Source organism: Engystomops pustulosus, chromosome 11 (assembly GCF_040894005.1).
Source record: "Engystomops pustulosus chromosome 11, aEngPut4.maternal, whole genome shotgun sequence".
NCBI classification, from domain to species: Eukaryota; Metazoa; Chordata; class Amphibia; order Anura; family Leptodactylidae; genus Engystomops; species Engystomops pustulosus.
In genome coordinates this window covers 4,270,934-4,286,418 of record NC_092421.1, presented here as the reverse complement: position 1 = coordinate 4,286,418, position 15,485 = coordinate 4,270,934, and the positions used below count along the sequence as shown (strand labels likewise).

Below are 15,485 nucleotides of genomic sequence, written 5' to 3'. Positions count from 1 at the left end.
CTCCCCCCTCCCTCTTTTTTGAAGGTTGCGTTTGTGAGCACAATTCAATTGTTTCAACCTGGTGTAGACAATGTGTTAACTTAATGTCAATATTGTAGTGACACATTGTTCACATAAACACAATGCAAACATAAAGTAAATGCTGCGTGCTCCTGTTGGTAATCTTAGGAGTTATTAATATATAGGTATGGGGACAGAGAGCTAACCTGCAAAAATCATTGCCTTTAATATTTTTTGTATAATTCACACCTATTTAGTGCATTTTTTCAATGGCAATACAATGTGAAACTGGATTTATTACCCTAAATGACAACCTATGCTTGTCATTCTGCCATAGTGAACCCATCTAAGGACTTGCACCGCTGCCCCATGCTTTACCGCACTCTGGGGATCTGCACATGTATCTGTGTTTTAATGCGAATGTACGATCATCTTTGGTAAACTAACGCAGAATTCTCTATTGGTTTGGCATTAATTGGGAGTGAATACGCTGTAAAACTGGATAGGGCACCAAGTGTATCTCCATGGGAGTGAGGAGCAAGTATTCACATTATTATTGCGTTGTCTATGAGTTTTCTGGTTTATCATCATCTTTGGTAATGAATAGGGTTAAGGTGATGCCCTAGAGAGCTGCGTGGAGAAATGGGAGGGTTAGTGAGGAGGTACAGAGGCCATCTGGATAATTGGGTGCAGATGTACTCCTGTGTAAACCTAACACCAAGAGTTCCAGGCTTGTACCCACTGAGCCAAACCCAACCAATTAATCTTGGTAAAGTAATTAGTTTCCCATCAGAGAACGGCTTGTTGTGTAAGCTTGTTCCGCTCCCGAATCAGCGGCAGAGCCAGTCCAGACAGTGTCCATGAGCTACTGTAAAAATCCATCACCATGAATGCAGCAGCAGCTCCTTGGCCTCCCTCTTTTTTTTTTAGAATGGCACATTCCCTCCTTTTTGTTTGCTCAAAAGGTCTCCTGGAATTTCAGAGATGGAAAGTGCTGGCGGAGGGGGAGTGATGCTTCAGAAGGCGATTTACAGAGGGAAAATGCTACATTTTCCTTCCCCACATTTACAAAGCTGGGCTTTTTGGACACTTTGCAGAAAGACTATTAACCCATTATGTGTTACAATTTCAGAATCTGATGTGCGCGCCACAATTCCTGTTTAAGCAGAAATGATCATGTTTGCAGTGTGCGCTTTCTGGAGATGTTTATGCATCCCTGTCTGAGGAGACTGTCATCTGGAGCCACTTGGTGCACCTGCGGCTTCTCATCATCACATCCAATGCCATCCATCTCCTGTGCCACTACCGATCGTATATATGACAATCCTAAAGTTACTGTTACATTGTCATCACTATTCTTGGATGTTATTGGAGCAGCCGGACAATGCCTTCAATAGGTCACCTAACCGCAAGTCTGCGAGTAGTTATAATCTATGTGTTACAATAGAAAACAAAAGAAATATCCTTATAGTTAAAGGAAACCTACCATCTCAGATCTAGCTATTAAGGTAGATCCGGTGGTAGGTGCACCTAACATATGTAAGGATAACTCCTTTTAGGGCAAATCTTTTACTCTCCTCTATCTTTGCTAATCTTTAACTCCACGCCCCAGTAGCCTCTTTGGATCTTCCTATTACGAGATCTTTAGCAGCTGCGCACACTCAACCGCGCTCTGCATAGACTCTCTATGCAAAAAGGGCGGCTCCGTGTAGTCGGGTGCGAAGCCAGAGCTACTTAATAGTTTCGGAGCCAACTCTGTATAGATACTGTATGCAGAGCGCGGACGAGTGCCAGCTGCTGAAGATCTCGTAGTAGGAGGACCCTACTGGGGTGTGGAGTAGCCGCGCCGTGTAGCTTCAGCTCCAGTTACCCCACGGCCCAGTAGCCTCTTTCAGATATTTGCATATTAGGGCAATAAAAGATTTATAAAGTTACAGGCCACTCAAGGATTGGCCCTAAAGAGGGCTCCCATGTCATTCATTAGTTAAACCTGCCGCAATAGGTAGATCCGAGATGTTAGGTTTCCTTTGAGAACCAATGCTTATTCTCATTGCTGTTGGATGTGATCAGTTTTGTGACCATAAACAGAAATAAACATTGTAGAGTTTTCTCATAAACCGCATCCAATGCCCACCGTTCCCACCATAGTCTGTGTATATCTCCGGCACGTGTCTCGTGTCTTCTAATACTCGTATAACGTTGTGCGTCACTTTTGCTCTTTGTATTGAAGGTGATAAGTAGTCATTTTAGCCTTGTATTAAGTACGGAAGGTTATGGGTATCTGTTTTCTTTGGCGTAGAGTCGGCAAGTCTTCCAGAAATGTGTTCTGCAGGTGATAAGAGGAGCCACGCTATGTTCTGCAGACTGAATGCCTGTCCGACATGACAAGGTGTTTGTTTTCTGTGTGATTTAGGAAAGGTTTTGACTGCGTCGCTAACCGCAAGACATTTTTCCTGCAAACACAGAAGTGTGAGGTGTTGTGGGGCTGTGGCCTTAAATTACTCAAACCCCGGCTTGTGAAATGTAGCCCTGTCCCTGTCTATGTGCATGAGGCTGATGTACAGGGAGCTGTCAGCACCCGAGGATTGCGTGTTACTGGATCCGTGCGCTCGCCATTTCTCACTGAACGTTCCTATGCTGAAAGCTTCTGCTGTTATGTCTGCACCAAGAACTTATTCACTCCTGAAAAACTTTTCAAAGTTTTTCTTTTCTCCTCCTCTGTCACCGCACACAAGCTGTACTTCCCCTTGTCCAGGGCCTAAAGGGAGGAGCAGGACTCTAGGTCAGGGGTCCCCAAACTACGGTCCCCTGTGGCCATTCATCCAACCCCCGGGTACTCCGTGAATGATGGTGGTCAGGGGCAGATCGGCCGTGCAATCCATCGGAGAGATTCCCAGTTGTCCCTTTTGAGGCCTCAAACTTTGTCGGCCCAACCTGCCATATTTGTCCCGGGCCGGACAGTCCTCCAGTGCACATGGGAAGATCCGGATTTTCCCTAATAGAAAACCTTTTATTATATGTCTGTATATTTCTCCATTACTGAGGCTCGTATGGTCCCCACATTGATCTCGCCCTCCTGCTCTACTTTTTTTTTTTTCTTTTAAGATCGCACATTTTTGTAGGTCAGCTAGCAAAGTATTTGGCACAGAGCCCAGAGCATTGCCTTAAGCCCCTAAACCTGTGCGGGTGCCTCTAGTCGTCACACAGAGGGGCAGCGCCTGGATCAGCAGCCAGTGACTAGACATGGGGGAAGGACAGGAATGCACCCAAGTCTATGTCCGGCTGGGAGACGCGCGTTACCTGTCCTCCTACCTCAGGACCTCCAGCACTTGCTCCATCACACGGAGCCTGATACTATGTAGTGCCATTCCTCCTCTTGTGCTACGACTTTCAGATAAACGTAGGGTGAAACGCATCCAACCAGGTTAAAAATATCCCCCAGATTAGAGTCTTGGAGGAGGGCACTGGCCCAGCGTGCCGGGGTATTTATATACCAACTATTTGCAGTTACCAGAAACTGACGAACTGGAAAGTTTCATCTGAACGCGGATTTATTTTTGTGTTAATTACAAATTCCCTTCGGTGCCTCCGCAGCTGTGGGCAAGGTCTTCACTCTACCGTGTCCCACCTCAACTTACCTTTACAAAGACGGGGTTAATAAGGAAGGCACCGGGACCCTCTCCTGTGATGTCTCATCCAAGCACACACACATATTGTAGCATTAATACTTTTCTGGCCACTAGGTGGCGCTGTCTATGAGCTGTCCATAGTACAATAAAGTATAAAATAGTTCTGTCCAGCGCCAGTCTCTGTGTAGTGATGCAACGTTAGGGGTAAGGGTGGTCTGGGTAAGGGTGGTCTGGATAAGGGTGGTCTGGATAAGGGTGGTCTGGGTAAGGGTGGTCTGGATAAGGGTGGTCTGGATAAGGGTGGTCTGGGTAAGGGTGGTCTGGGTAAGGGTGGTCTGGGTAAGGGTGGTCTGGGTAAGGGTGGTCTGGGTAAGGGTGGTCTGGGTAAGGGTGGTCTGGGTAAGGGTGGTCTGGGTAAGGGTGGTCTGGATAAGGGTGGTCTGGGTAAGGGTTTGGTCTTCTCAAAGAGGTGGACTGCATACAGGACTGTAAAGAGGTTGGTCACCTCCTTTTCCTCAGGTTCACTTTGGCTAGTATGAACATGTGTCCCGGGCTCCCTCCTCCAACCATTGAAAGGAAAAAGAACAGAACCATGTGCCATTATACAACCAGAGCAAAAATCTATTGCTTCCCATGCTGATGGTCGGGGTATTAAGAGGATGTCCCTGTGTGAAGACAAATCTATTGGTTATAGGGCAGCACGGTGGATTGGTGGTTAGCACTACAGCCTTGCAGCGCTGAGGTCCTGGGTTCAAGTCCCAGGGTCAATATCTGCAAAGACTTTGTATTTTCTCTCCGTGTTTGCGTGGGTTTCCTCCGGGTCCTCCGGTTTCCTCCCACACTCCAAAACACACTTATAGGTTGATTAGATTGTGAGCCTCATGGTGACAGGGACTGATTTGGCAAGTGCTGTGCAGCGCTGTGTAATCTGTGTGCGCTATATAAATAAAGGAATTATAAATAAAGGAATTATAATTTATCAGAATACCCCGGTGAGGCTGCCGAGTAGCATGCCTGCTGAAGCTTTTCCCATGGCTGCACATTTGTCATGATTCTCGCTGGAGAACGAATAAAATGTGTTTGTAAACTAAAATGAGAGACCCATCAGAGCTCCCTGGAGGATTGGGCAGCACCCACAGGGATCCCGTGCTAACTAGGTCACACGAGATGTAACACAGGGGCTGCTCCCTCCGTGTGCCACAGGCTCCAGAGACGGTCCACAGTCTTGTGGAAGTGTCTTCTGTTCACCTTTATATCCGAGCCTCATGAAGTCTCATTTTGTGACCTGAAAAGTTGCGTTTTTGCAGCTGCTTAATATTACATATATTATATTACAGGTTTTACCCCACTAAACTACCAACCCCCTCAGGTGGGGGGGGGGGGGGGGCAATGTCATTTCTAGAATTCTTTATTTTGTGGTAAATCTCACTAATTTACCTCCAAAAATCTCCTCCAAAGTCATGTGGCAATGAGCAGAGTCTAAAGAGCTTTTTGTTTAGTGGTTTAGACCTCCTGATAACTGTGACATATGATTTGTCTGCATTTGGATTTGAGACCGGATTTGTTTGGGCGCAAAAAAAAAAAGAAGTTGCAATTTTTTTAAAGCACTTGCATTGGAATGCGTCTGCGCTTAAATTTGCAAATTATTTTTGTAAAATCACACGTCACAAAGCTGGATTCACTTGCTGAATATGGGTAAGTGCGGTATGTTAGCAAATGTCATGAAAAAGTTGCACGATTTATTGTCAGACATTTATATGCCAGAAAAGTGAGTCTATAGAACGGGAGAGAACTAGACGGGAACAGGATCTCATATTCCCAACTATTGGGGAGATTTCTCTATAGTGTCTGAGAGTAGAACTGTCCTAGCTGAGCTCCGAATCATTGCCATGAGCAACAAGAACGGTTTAGCTCTCAGACAGTTTTGATAAATGAGGTTCTATGTCTTTAACTGTCTGTATCTCTGGTTCTGTAGATGTGACCTGAAAGATGAGATGTTATCTTTAATATGACACCAGAAGCTTTTTAAAGGTGCTATAGAATTGAAGACACTACCCCGGAAGACTCTAAACTTGACTTCTTCTTAGGCAAAATATGACTCTACTCTGCTCATTTTCACAGAACTTTGGGGGAGATTTTTTTTTCTAGGTTAATGAGTGAGATTTGCAATAAAAGAAAGAATGCTCAAAAGGACACCCCCCCCCCCCCCCGCCACCTACCTGAGGGGGGTAGGTATTTTAGTGGGGTAAAACCTGGTGACCCTGTAATATTAAGCAGCTGCAAAAACACAAGTTTTCAAATCACAAAATTAATTGCTATATAGATCCTTCCAGCAGAAAGGTAATGTCATTCCCTACTAGAGGTAGGTGGGAGATTAATGGGGTAAAATCTGCTGACCCTGTCCATTTGGGCACTTGAATGTTTGGGGGAAGATCTTGGTCAGTATTTTCTAGATTGTGGATAGTAATAAAGTGTCTGTTTCCTCTGTACAATCCTGACTCCTCTGCTACAGCTGGAGATGGGTGATGAGCTGAGATCTGGCAGCATGTGGACAGGTACGGCACGGTTTTGGAAAACTTATCTTGGGCAACCGATCTTTGGACAGAAAGATGCCCTTCTAGTCCAAGGTTAACCTCATCTTTGACACCTCTTGCCCCCCTGTAGGGCAGGTGGGCAGTTTTGTAACGCTCCCTCTTCAGTGTATCCTTCTTTTGTGCACAGCAGGGTTAAGTAGAGATTGTGTATCATCCAGTCCGTGTTAGGTAATGGATTCCTGTGTATTTTTCCCGGTTCGCCTGTACGTCTAGTGCGGAGAATAGTTGCCATGGTTATGTCGAGCGGGGAGAGCCGGCATCACTCGCTGGGTCACTATTACCTCCTGTCATCGGAGGGCTTACACATTCAGCGTTGTGCAAAGGCATCTTGTGCTACAAATCGTCAGATTATAAGGCTTTTTATCTGAGGTCTCGGAGCGGGAGAAGTCTATTGTAATGTATCAGAGGAGGCCTTGAGATCCATCACCAGACGCTGAAGTTGACCGTGTTCGTTTTTGTTTTTCTCAAGGGTAACTCTGACGCCATTCCATACAATTTTTCTTTCTTAACTCTTATCTTCCTTGTTGAGGTCTCCATGGCATCTTCAGTAGTTGTTCAGTAGACTTCCTCATGGCAGTGGATGGCAGGGTTGATGCCTACTTTTAGGTCATGGGTCTACTGGATTTATGAACCAAGTATGAATAAAAGGTCCTCTTAGTCATTAAAAAACCACCTGGATAAGTGAATTCTATGTTATTGTGCAGGGGAGGAATATAATGTGCACAGGCACAGGGGGTAGTCTATGGGTAGGTCGGTGCAGTTGACGGCTGCAAACACCGCTAACATGGACCGTGTATACTGTGTGACGTGTATACGGCAATCTCTGGCCATGTTAACAGTACATGAAAGAGTTACTTTATAATAGTTTTGATTGGATGCTGCTGGCAGAGGGTCCTGACCGCAGCATATACTTTTCACCATTGGTCTCATTGTATGTAAAACATGGCTGAGCGTCATTATACTGATATTTCCCATACAACAGGCCTTACCACATATGTGTGCAAACATCTATTAGTTCTTAAAGGTAACCTACCATCAGGAATCTACCTATTAAAGGTAACCTATTGTGTGTTATAATTTGCCTTGCACCCTGACAGAATCCTCTGTGTAGTCCCAGGGGTTGGGCTTTGGTTTGGATGCATTTCCAAAAACATGTGACTTGTCTGTGCTGCAGACTGCTCAGCTCTGGGCCAACACCTTTGTGCTCCTGTACAGCTCCTGTAGGAGCTATACTGGAGCACAAAGGTGGGGACTGAGAGCTGAGCAGTCTGCAGCTCAGACAAGTCACATGTTGTTTTTTGAAATGCATCCAAACCAAAGCCCAACCCCTGGGACTACACAGAGGATCCTGTCAGGGTGCAAGGTAAGTTATAACACACAATTATAGTGTAATGCAAATGCATAGAGAAAGCAGAAAGGCAGATGTGCACTGCAGGTGTGATGGGCTTCTGGAACCTGTCATTAGTGGAAATGAGGTCCCTGGTGACAGGTTCCCTTTTAAGGTAGATCTGATTTTAGGTTTTCCAGTAATATCCTAAAACCTTAACTTGCTTTCCATAACCCTATAACACTTTCTAACCTAATCTGCAGTTTATCTAACCAATATGCAAATTAAACAAAGTTAAAAGTGTTATAGGGATAGGGAAAGATTAGTTTAGGGTTATGGATATTACTGGGACCTCATGGCGCATGTCTGTAGTCTGCTGCAGAAGTACTATAGGAACACAGATCTGATGCATTACTGGGCAAATCATCAACCAGAAATGTATCTCCTTGTATCATAGTTTTACTTTGTAAAGCTGAAACTTTGAAGTTATGTTAAGGTTAATATAATAATATTTTAAGCTAACCACTAGTATGTAAACATGCAGTGAACTGCAACCTGCATTCTGGCCACTAGAGGGAGCTGCTCTTAAATTGTATGTATATATTTGTGTGTATATACGGTAAGTGCTGCAGCTTTTTATATATATTAGTAACTAGGAGTGATGTGTTTAGTTTGTGCCACTGCTCAGGACTTCCCCTTCAAGAGACTTGTGTCCTAGTAAGGCTACTAAGCGTTAAGCATTCATACTTGCACTGTACGCACGGTATTCTTTTCTTTTGACATATTTCTTGCATTGTGACTTTTGTGTAAATTGACATGATGATACAATGTGGAACTCTTCTAGATAAAAAAAAGAATTTCAGCTCGTGTCTCCGTCATCTTATGGTGTAAGAGTTCATGTGCGTGTTATGTGTCATTTATATTTGATGTTTTGTTCTACTTTTGTTGCAGAGATTGTTACTTTGTGTCTGAAGTTCTAGTTGCTGCTTTGCAATTAGTTGCAGTCACTTTCTTCCCCTCCTCCAGTGACTGGCTCATTCCCGGGGATGGGATTCACACCCTGTAGACCCGGGATGGCTGTGATGTCTCCTCAGCAGGTTGTCTTCTTGTCTTACACAGTAACTTTATTATTTGTTACATTGTGTTTCAGTGATGACTCTTAATTTTGGCATAAATCGCTCAATTAGCAGTTGGATTTTTTTTAACTGACATTTTTGGAGCATTTGATCCTTTTGGCCCAGTGTTGTTATTATGTTCCCCAGGCCATTAGTGACTCCCCTGCCTCATGTTAAGGGCTTATGATGCTGTGTGCCAAATCCTTTTATGTTGGGCATTGGTATTGATCTCTACCCACTTTACCAAAGATAATCTGTGTCATTGCGGGATGTAATCCTAATAGTGGTCATCCGCTGACCTACAAATCTTGGGTAGGTAGTTTGGATGCTCTCGTCCTGGACTGTGAGTAGTTGTTACTTGCTGTACTTGCAGGTCTTTTGGATGAGAGAGGTCTCTGCCATCATGTAGTGAATGAGTGCGGTCTCTGCCATCATGTAGTGAATGAGTGCGGTCCCTGCCATCATGTAGTGAATGAGTGCGGTCTCTGCCATCATGTAGTGAATGAGTGCGGTCTCTGCCATCATGTAGTGAATGAGTGCGGTCTCTGCCATCATGTAGTGAATGAGTGCGGTCTCTGCCATCATGTAGTGAATGAGTGCGGTCTCTGCCATCATGTAGTGAATGAGTGCGGTCTCTGCCATCATGTAGTGAATGAGTGCGGTCCCTGCCATCATGTAGTGAATGAGTGCGGTCTCTGCCATCATGTAGTGAATGAGTGCGGTCTCTGCCATCATGTAGTGAATGAGTGCGGTCTCTGCCATCATGTAGTGAATGAGTGCGGTCTCTGCCATCATGTAGTGAATGAGTGCGGTCTCTGCCATCATGTAGTGAATGAGTGCGGTCTCTGCCATCATGTAGTGAATGAGTGCGGTCTCTGCCATCATGTAGTGAATGAGTGCGGTCCCTGCCATCATGTAGTGAATGAGTGCGGTCTCTGTTATCATGTAGTGAATGAGTGCGGTCCCTGCCATCATGTAGTGAATGAGTGCGGTCCCTGCCATCATGTAGTGAATGAGTGCGGTCTCTGCCATCATGTAGTGAATGAGTGCGGTCTCTGCCATCATGTAGCGAATGAGTGCGGTCTCTGTTATCATGTAGTGAATGAGTGCGGTCTCTGCCATCATGTAGCGAATGAGTGCGGTCTCTGCCATCATGTAGTGAATGAGTGCGGTCTCTGCCATCATGTAGTGAATGAGTGCGGTCTCTGTTATCATGTAGTGAATGAGTGCGGTCTCTGCCATCATGTAGTGAATGAGTGCGGTCTCTGCCATCATGTAGTGAATGAGTGCGGTCTCTGCCATCATGTAGCGAATGAGTGCGGTCTCTGTTATCATGTAGTGAATGAGTGCGGTCTCTGCCATCATGTAGTGAATGAGTGCGGTCCCTGCCATCATGTAGTGAATGAGTGCGGTCTCTGCCATCATGTAGTGAATGAGTGCGGTCTCTGCCATCATGTAGTGAATGAGTGCGGTCTCTGCCATCATGTAGTGAATGAGTGCGGTCTCTGCCATCATGTAGTGAATGAGTGCGGTCTCTGCCATCATGTAGTGAATGAGTGCGGTCTCTGCCATCATGTAGTGAATGAGTGCGGTCTCTGCCATCATGTAGTGAATGAGTGCGGTCCCTGCCATCATGTAGTGAATGAGTGCAGTCCCTGCCATCATGTAGTGAATGAGTGCGGTCTCTGCCATCATGTAGTGAATGAGTGCGGTCCCTGCCATCATGTAGTGAATGAGTGCGGTCCCTGCCATCATGTAGTGAATGAGTGCGGTCCCTGCCATCATGTAGTGAATGAGTGCGGTCCCTGCCATCATGTAGTGAACGAGTGCGGTCCCTGCCATCATGTAGTGAATGAGTGCGGTCTCTGCCATCATGTAGTGAATGAGTGCGGTCCCTGCCATCATGTAGTGAATGAGTGCGGTCCCTGCCATCATGTAGTGAATGGTACTAAGCTGCAGTCACTGGTATCCTAGGAGGAGTAATCACAAGGGAGGGAGGGCTTGTCACATATCTCCATTTTTTGTTTTGCTAAAACCAATAAAACACATGGAGATTGCTGATGCATCTGTATTGCTACTGAGTGTGCACCATATAGTAGGTTGTGTTTTTTCGGCAGCTGGTTGGCTCATAGTGGCCTCTGTGAATGAAGGGGTTAAGGGATATCGCCTAGCACCTCCCCTTGGTGTAAGTTTTGTAATGTGAGCTGCTTGGGTTTTTTTTCTTTCCTCCCTTTCTCTCCCACTACACCCCCCTCCTCCACCTCCTCCTCCTCCTCTGTCTCTCTTCTCTGCCTTCTGGCAAATGACTGAGGCTGCCTGAGTGTGAATGTGTGTATGTGTGTATATGTGTGGTTGCTGTGTGCCTGGTGTATGTGTGTGTAACAGCAAACAGCGAGCCCTCTAGACAGGGAGCGTGGAGAGGGAAGGCTTAAATAATCCTGCCGCATGGTGCTGAGGTGAGACAAAACCCCCTCTTCAAATTCATCTTCTTCCTCTGCTTTGCCTAATGGGTTTGGGAGCTGATCTCAGACTGCAGCACTGCACTGGGGGACTACATTGTGTCTGCCTGGGCATGTGTGAAGTTAGGAGGCTTAACCTGATTCCCTTCATTGTCTCTGGAGGCTGGAAACACACACACAGCCAGTTGGCTGGTACATTGTGAGCCATTAGCAGGGAGCCCATCTGTTATTGGTTTTGCCTGGAAATCTGGAGACAAGCAATTAATAATTGATGAGTGTTGTGCAGTAGCTGGACAGGCAGGAGAGAGGGAGAGGATCTGCCGGGTGTCCTTAGAGGGGAGGGAAGGAGAGGGAAGCCACTGACTGCCTGCTTCACAAATTAAAGACTTGAGCCTGCCCGGCTTTTGTTCTGCACCGGGAGGCTGTGTTGCCTGGAAGTGCTGTGAGACATATGTGGTCCCCCCTCTGCAACAGAAGACACAGAGAGAGGAGCGCAGGGGTGGGGGGGAAGAGAGCCGCACGACTGGTTTAAATAAACTTGTGGGTAAGTAGCTCTCTTCTTGGGGAGGAGGGGGAGTGAGGTGCTGAGCAGTCTTTAATTCTCCGCCGTCTGTATGGACTGTATTCCTTTTAAATAGTGCCTGGTGGGAGGAGAGAAGCAGTGCATGGCGAGATGATGCTATGTGTTAGGGTAAGGGGAGGCGGGCCCAGCGCCTGGAACGGTACACGGCCCGCAGCACCTATCAGGGCCCTGTAACGCTATGGGTGCCATCATATATCCGCCTGTCTTCTCAGACACCATTTGTAGAGAAGACGTAAAGGATTGCGGGATGTCTATTCCCATATTGTTGAGTAATCGCCATTATGATTGTATTACATCACCGCCAACTTGAGAAAAACTTAAGCTGTTTGTCTCCCTCCCTAATGTCCTATACATATGTGATGGCATCTCTTATCCTAGCACTGTGATGGTGACTCATTCCCGGGAATAGTAGGACAGTGTGTGGGGGAATGAGAATTGGGACGATTAATGGCTTTTCATTGACGTCCTGAGCCGGCCTCCTATTGGCTGGGAGATGGTATCCGGATGCTGCTCTTGTACATAGTGGCGAGTCATGTGTATCACTTGTGTCTGTCAGCATTCTGCAGTAAACATGAGAATTGCCGCCTCCTGCCAAATGGTAAGAAGTTGTAGAAGCTTCATCGTCCGTCATCACGGATCTGATATTATGGGAGAAGTTCTGGTCGGGATCTCGGTTCTTTGCTATTATTTTTTGTTGTGTGTACATGTATTATATGTATATATGTGTGTCTATGTGTATATATATATTATATATGTGTGTCTATGTGTATATATATATTATATATGTGTGTCTATGTGTATATATATATGTGTGTCTATGTGTATGTATATTATATATGTGTGTATATATTATGTATATATGTGTGTCTATGTGTATGTATATTATATATGTGTGTCTGTGTATATATATTATGTATATATGTGTGTCTATGTGTATATATATATTATATATGTGTGTCTATGTGTACATGTATTATATGTATATATGTGTGTCTGTGTATATATTATATATATATGTGTCTATGTGTACATGTATTATATATATATATATATATATATATATGTGTGTCTATGTGTATATATATTATATATGTGTGTCTATGTGTATATATATTATGTATATACTCTCTATTTGTTACTTATTCTACATCCCAACGGCAATAGTGTATATGCAAGGGCTTTTTTTTTTATAATTATATCTTTTGAGCTTTTTTAATCTATTGCACCTTTAATGAGTCTTAAAGCTGATTCCCCGTCAGGAGACAAAAATGTTTAGCAGTTTCCCAAAGGGATCAGATCTAACAGAAGCCGCGCTCTCGTCACCCATCTTTGATATTCCCGTTCTAATAATTACCAGGTCTGCGCTGGTCTCCACTTCCAGGAAGTACAATTCAGCCAATCACCGGCTGAGGCTTCCTCCACCGAGGCCAATAATTGCCAGTGGGATCATTTCCGGGTTATCAGACGGGATGAAGAAGCATAAAACACGCATATGTATATATGTTGGTTGGCGTACTGTTTCTATGTACAGGTTGGCTGCATTCTGGTTTATCTAATCTATTATGCATGGTCAGCCCTTGTCCTGGTCATACACAGCCCTTCCCGGGATTGATAAGTCATGTGACTCGGCCACCGATGCTGGTGACGTCCAGCCCTAGGACTCTGCTGTCATGAGTTGGTTTCCAGTTGTCACCCAAGCCTGCAAAACTTCCAAAGAATGTTTTCATGTTAACAAATGTTTCCTTCCATGTTCTATGCTCTTTGTATGGATAAAGAAGAAAACGCACTTTTTAGAGCAGCAGCTTTCCCCCTCTCCCCAGTCGCACCTGCATGCCCAGTCATACCAGGCATGCATGTGTTTGGGGAGAAGGGAGGAATAGTAGTCAGCGTTACAAACTTGGTATATGAGACGTTAGCTGGGCCAAGGATAGTTTTGGCCAATACCATTGATAGGGTCATAGTAAAAAGGCATCAGTCCATCATAGTCCAACCTATACATTACATTGTGTTGATCCATGTTTGTGATGACACCTACAATCGCAGAACTAAGTTTATGAACTTGGATCTTCTTCATAGAAGATGTTTCCTAAGTGTCAGTGATACATCTGTCCATTGAATTGAGTTGAATTTCTCTTTTTGAAGACTTTTCCATGACTTTTCCATGACTTTTCCATGACTTTTCCATGACTTTTCCATGACTTTTCCATGACTTTTCCATGAAGTCTCGTCAATTAGTTACTTTCAGTTGGGAACAAATTTGTGTCATATCTATCAACCTGTCGCATCTTAGTTGATGGGTCTATACTGGACCTTTTTTATTTTTAGGGTATGATTGAGATCTAGTGTTTGATAAACTAGAGAAGGGTTTATTCCGGAATAGTTGTTGATCAGAAGATGTGATTGGGGTAGTCCGGACTCTTACGTAGACGTCTTGTCTCAGACAATTTCATACTGGCTAAAAAATGTTTTGTTTAGTTGAAATTTTCTCCAAGTTGGGAGCACAGATGGCGCCGCAGACCTGTAAACCAATAACTGTACAAAAACTATATTATAACAGCTTTATCAATGTACCGGCAGTCCCCGGGTTACGTACCGGTTCTGTAGGTTTGTTCTTAAGTTGAATTTGTATGTAAGTCGGAACTGTATATTTTATCATTGTAACTCCAGTCAATTTTTTTGGTCTCTGTGACAATTGGATTTTAAAAAATGTTGATAAGAACCAGGAGTAACACTAAATCTTCATTACAGACGCCAGTGATAACTGTTATAGATGATTATTGTAGCCTAAGGCTAAAGTACAGTAACTTACCAACATCCAGGGGTCGTAGGTAAGTCAGGTGTTCTCAAGTAGGGGACCGCCTGTATATTACTAATAGCAAGAATGTGAATATCTACATCTTCATTACAGTGACCAGACATAGAGGAGAAGCAGTAAACCGTACACTAAAATACCGGAGGGTCTAAAACACACTACAATAACGTTGTACAATACATAAAATCATTTAAAATTTGAACAAAATGTATCACCCTGCGCCTTGACCCACGTTTTGCCTCCTTGCTTTGTCAGGATACTGGTTAATGTACTGACGATGTAGATATTGACGGCTCGCTGGGGTCCTGCACGTGTGGCCTCTGGTGTCTTCATTGACCCATTGACTGCAATGATCAAATTGCTCCATGAAACCGGGTCTGATGCACTGCCAAAACCTGCAGCAGTGTGTATGAGGACATAGGGAGTTACATGCTGTCTGACTCCATGTGATGTCTCCAGGCAGCTGCAGTATATACAGTATATATAGATCTTTCAGGGCTAAACTCCTGACAAGTGTTTATGTTCTCCAGGACAGGAGTATAAAGCCATTTTATGGTGATGATCAGCATTCTGGTGTAAATTTGCACCAATACTTTTCTGGAGTCTTGTAAGTTTCTTCAGATTTATTATGTCTTTTATGATTTTTATTTTTTTGGTGCCTCACTTACACATTTTGAAAGTGCGTAGAATAAAGTGCAGGGACTAGAATACTCTCACAGCGGGAAACGATTGGTCTTAAATAAGCCGAAGTAAGAGATGCCAGATTTGTTATGCAGCATAAGCCCCTGTGATAAATTTAGCTATCTTTTAGACGGCCTGACTGGTCTCAGGAAAGTATCAAAAACGTATTATTTTTGGAACCCTCCCCATTATAACTGAAGGAGGTGACTGAAGAGGGATGAGGCAGCGCTGCAATACCAGATGGTAAACAAATTAAGGAAAAGTAAACCTCATATCTAAAGAAAG

At 44.4% G+C, this 15,485-nt stretch overlaps 1 protein-coding gene across 12 annotated transcripts in view; it reads left to right on the top strand.

Moving 5' to 3' along the window:
* Window positions 1-15,485, top strand: part of ZMIZ1 (zinc finger MIZ-type containing 1) — a 230,852-nt gene that overhangs the window by 175,395 nt on the left and 39,972 nt on the right. Inside the window, exon 1 of one of the 12 annotated variants that reach the window (XM_072130127.1) lies at window positions 10,948-11,121. The exons of 9 other annotated variants lie outside the window; for them this stretch is intronic. Coding sequence is in view for 1 of the 3 variants with exons in the window: in XM_072130126.1 (XP_071986227.1) it covers window positions 12,212-12,305 (94 nt within the window). In the remaining 2 variants the exon portion in view is untranslated. Of the gene's footprint in view, window positions 1-10,947; window positions 11,122-11,271; window positions 11,669-12,196; window positions 12,306-15,485 lie in introns of those variants that run through there. 2 more of the 12 variants (XM_072130128.1, XM_072130126.1) reach the window with 2 other exon arrangements.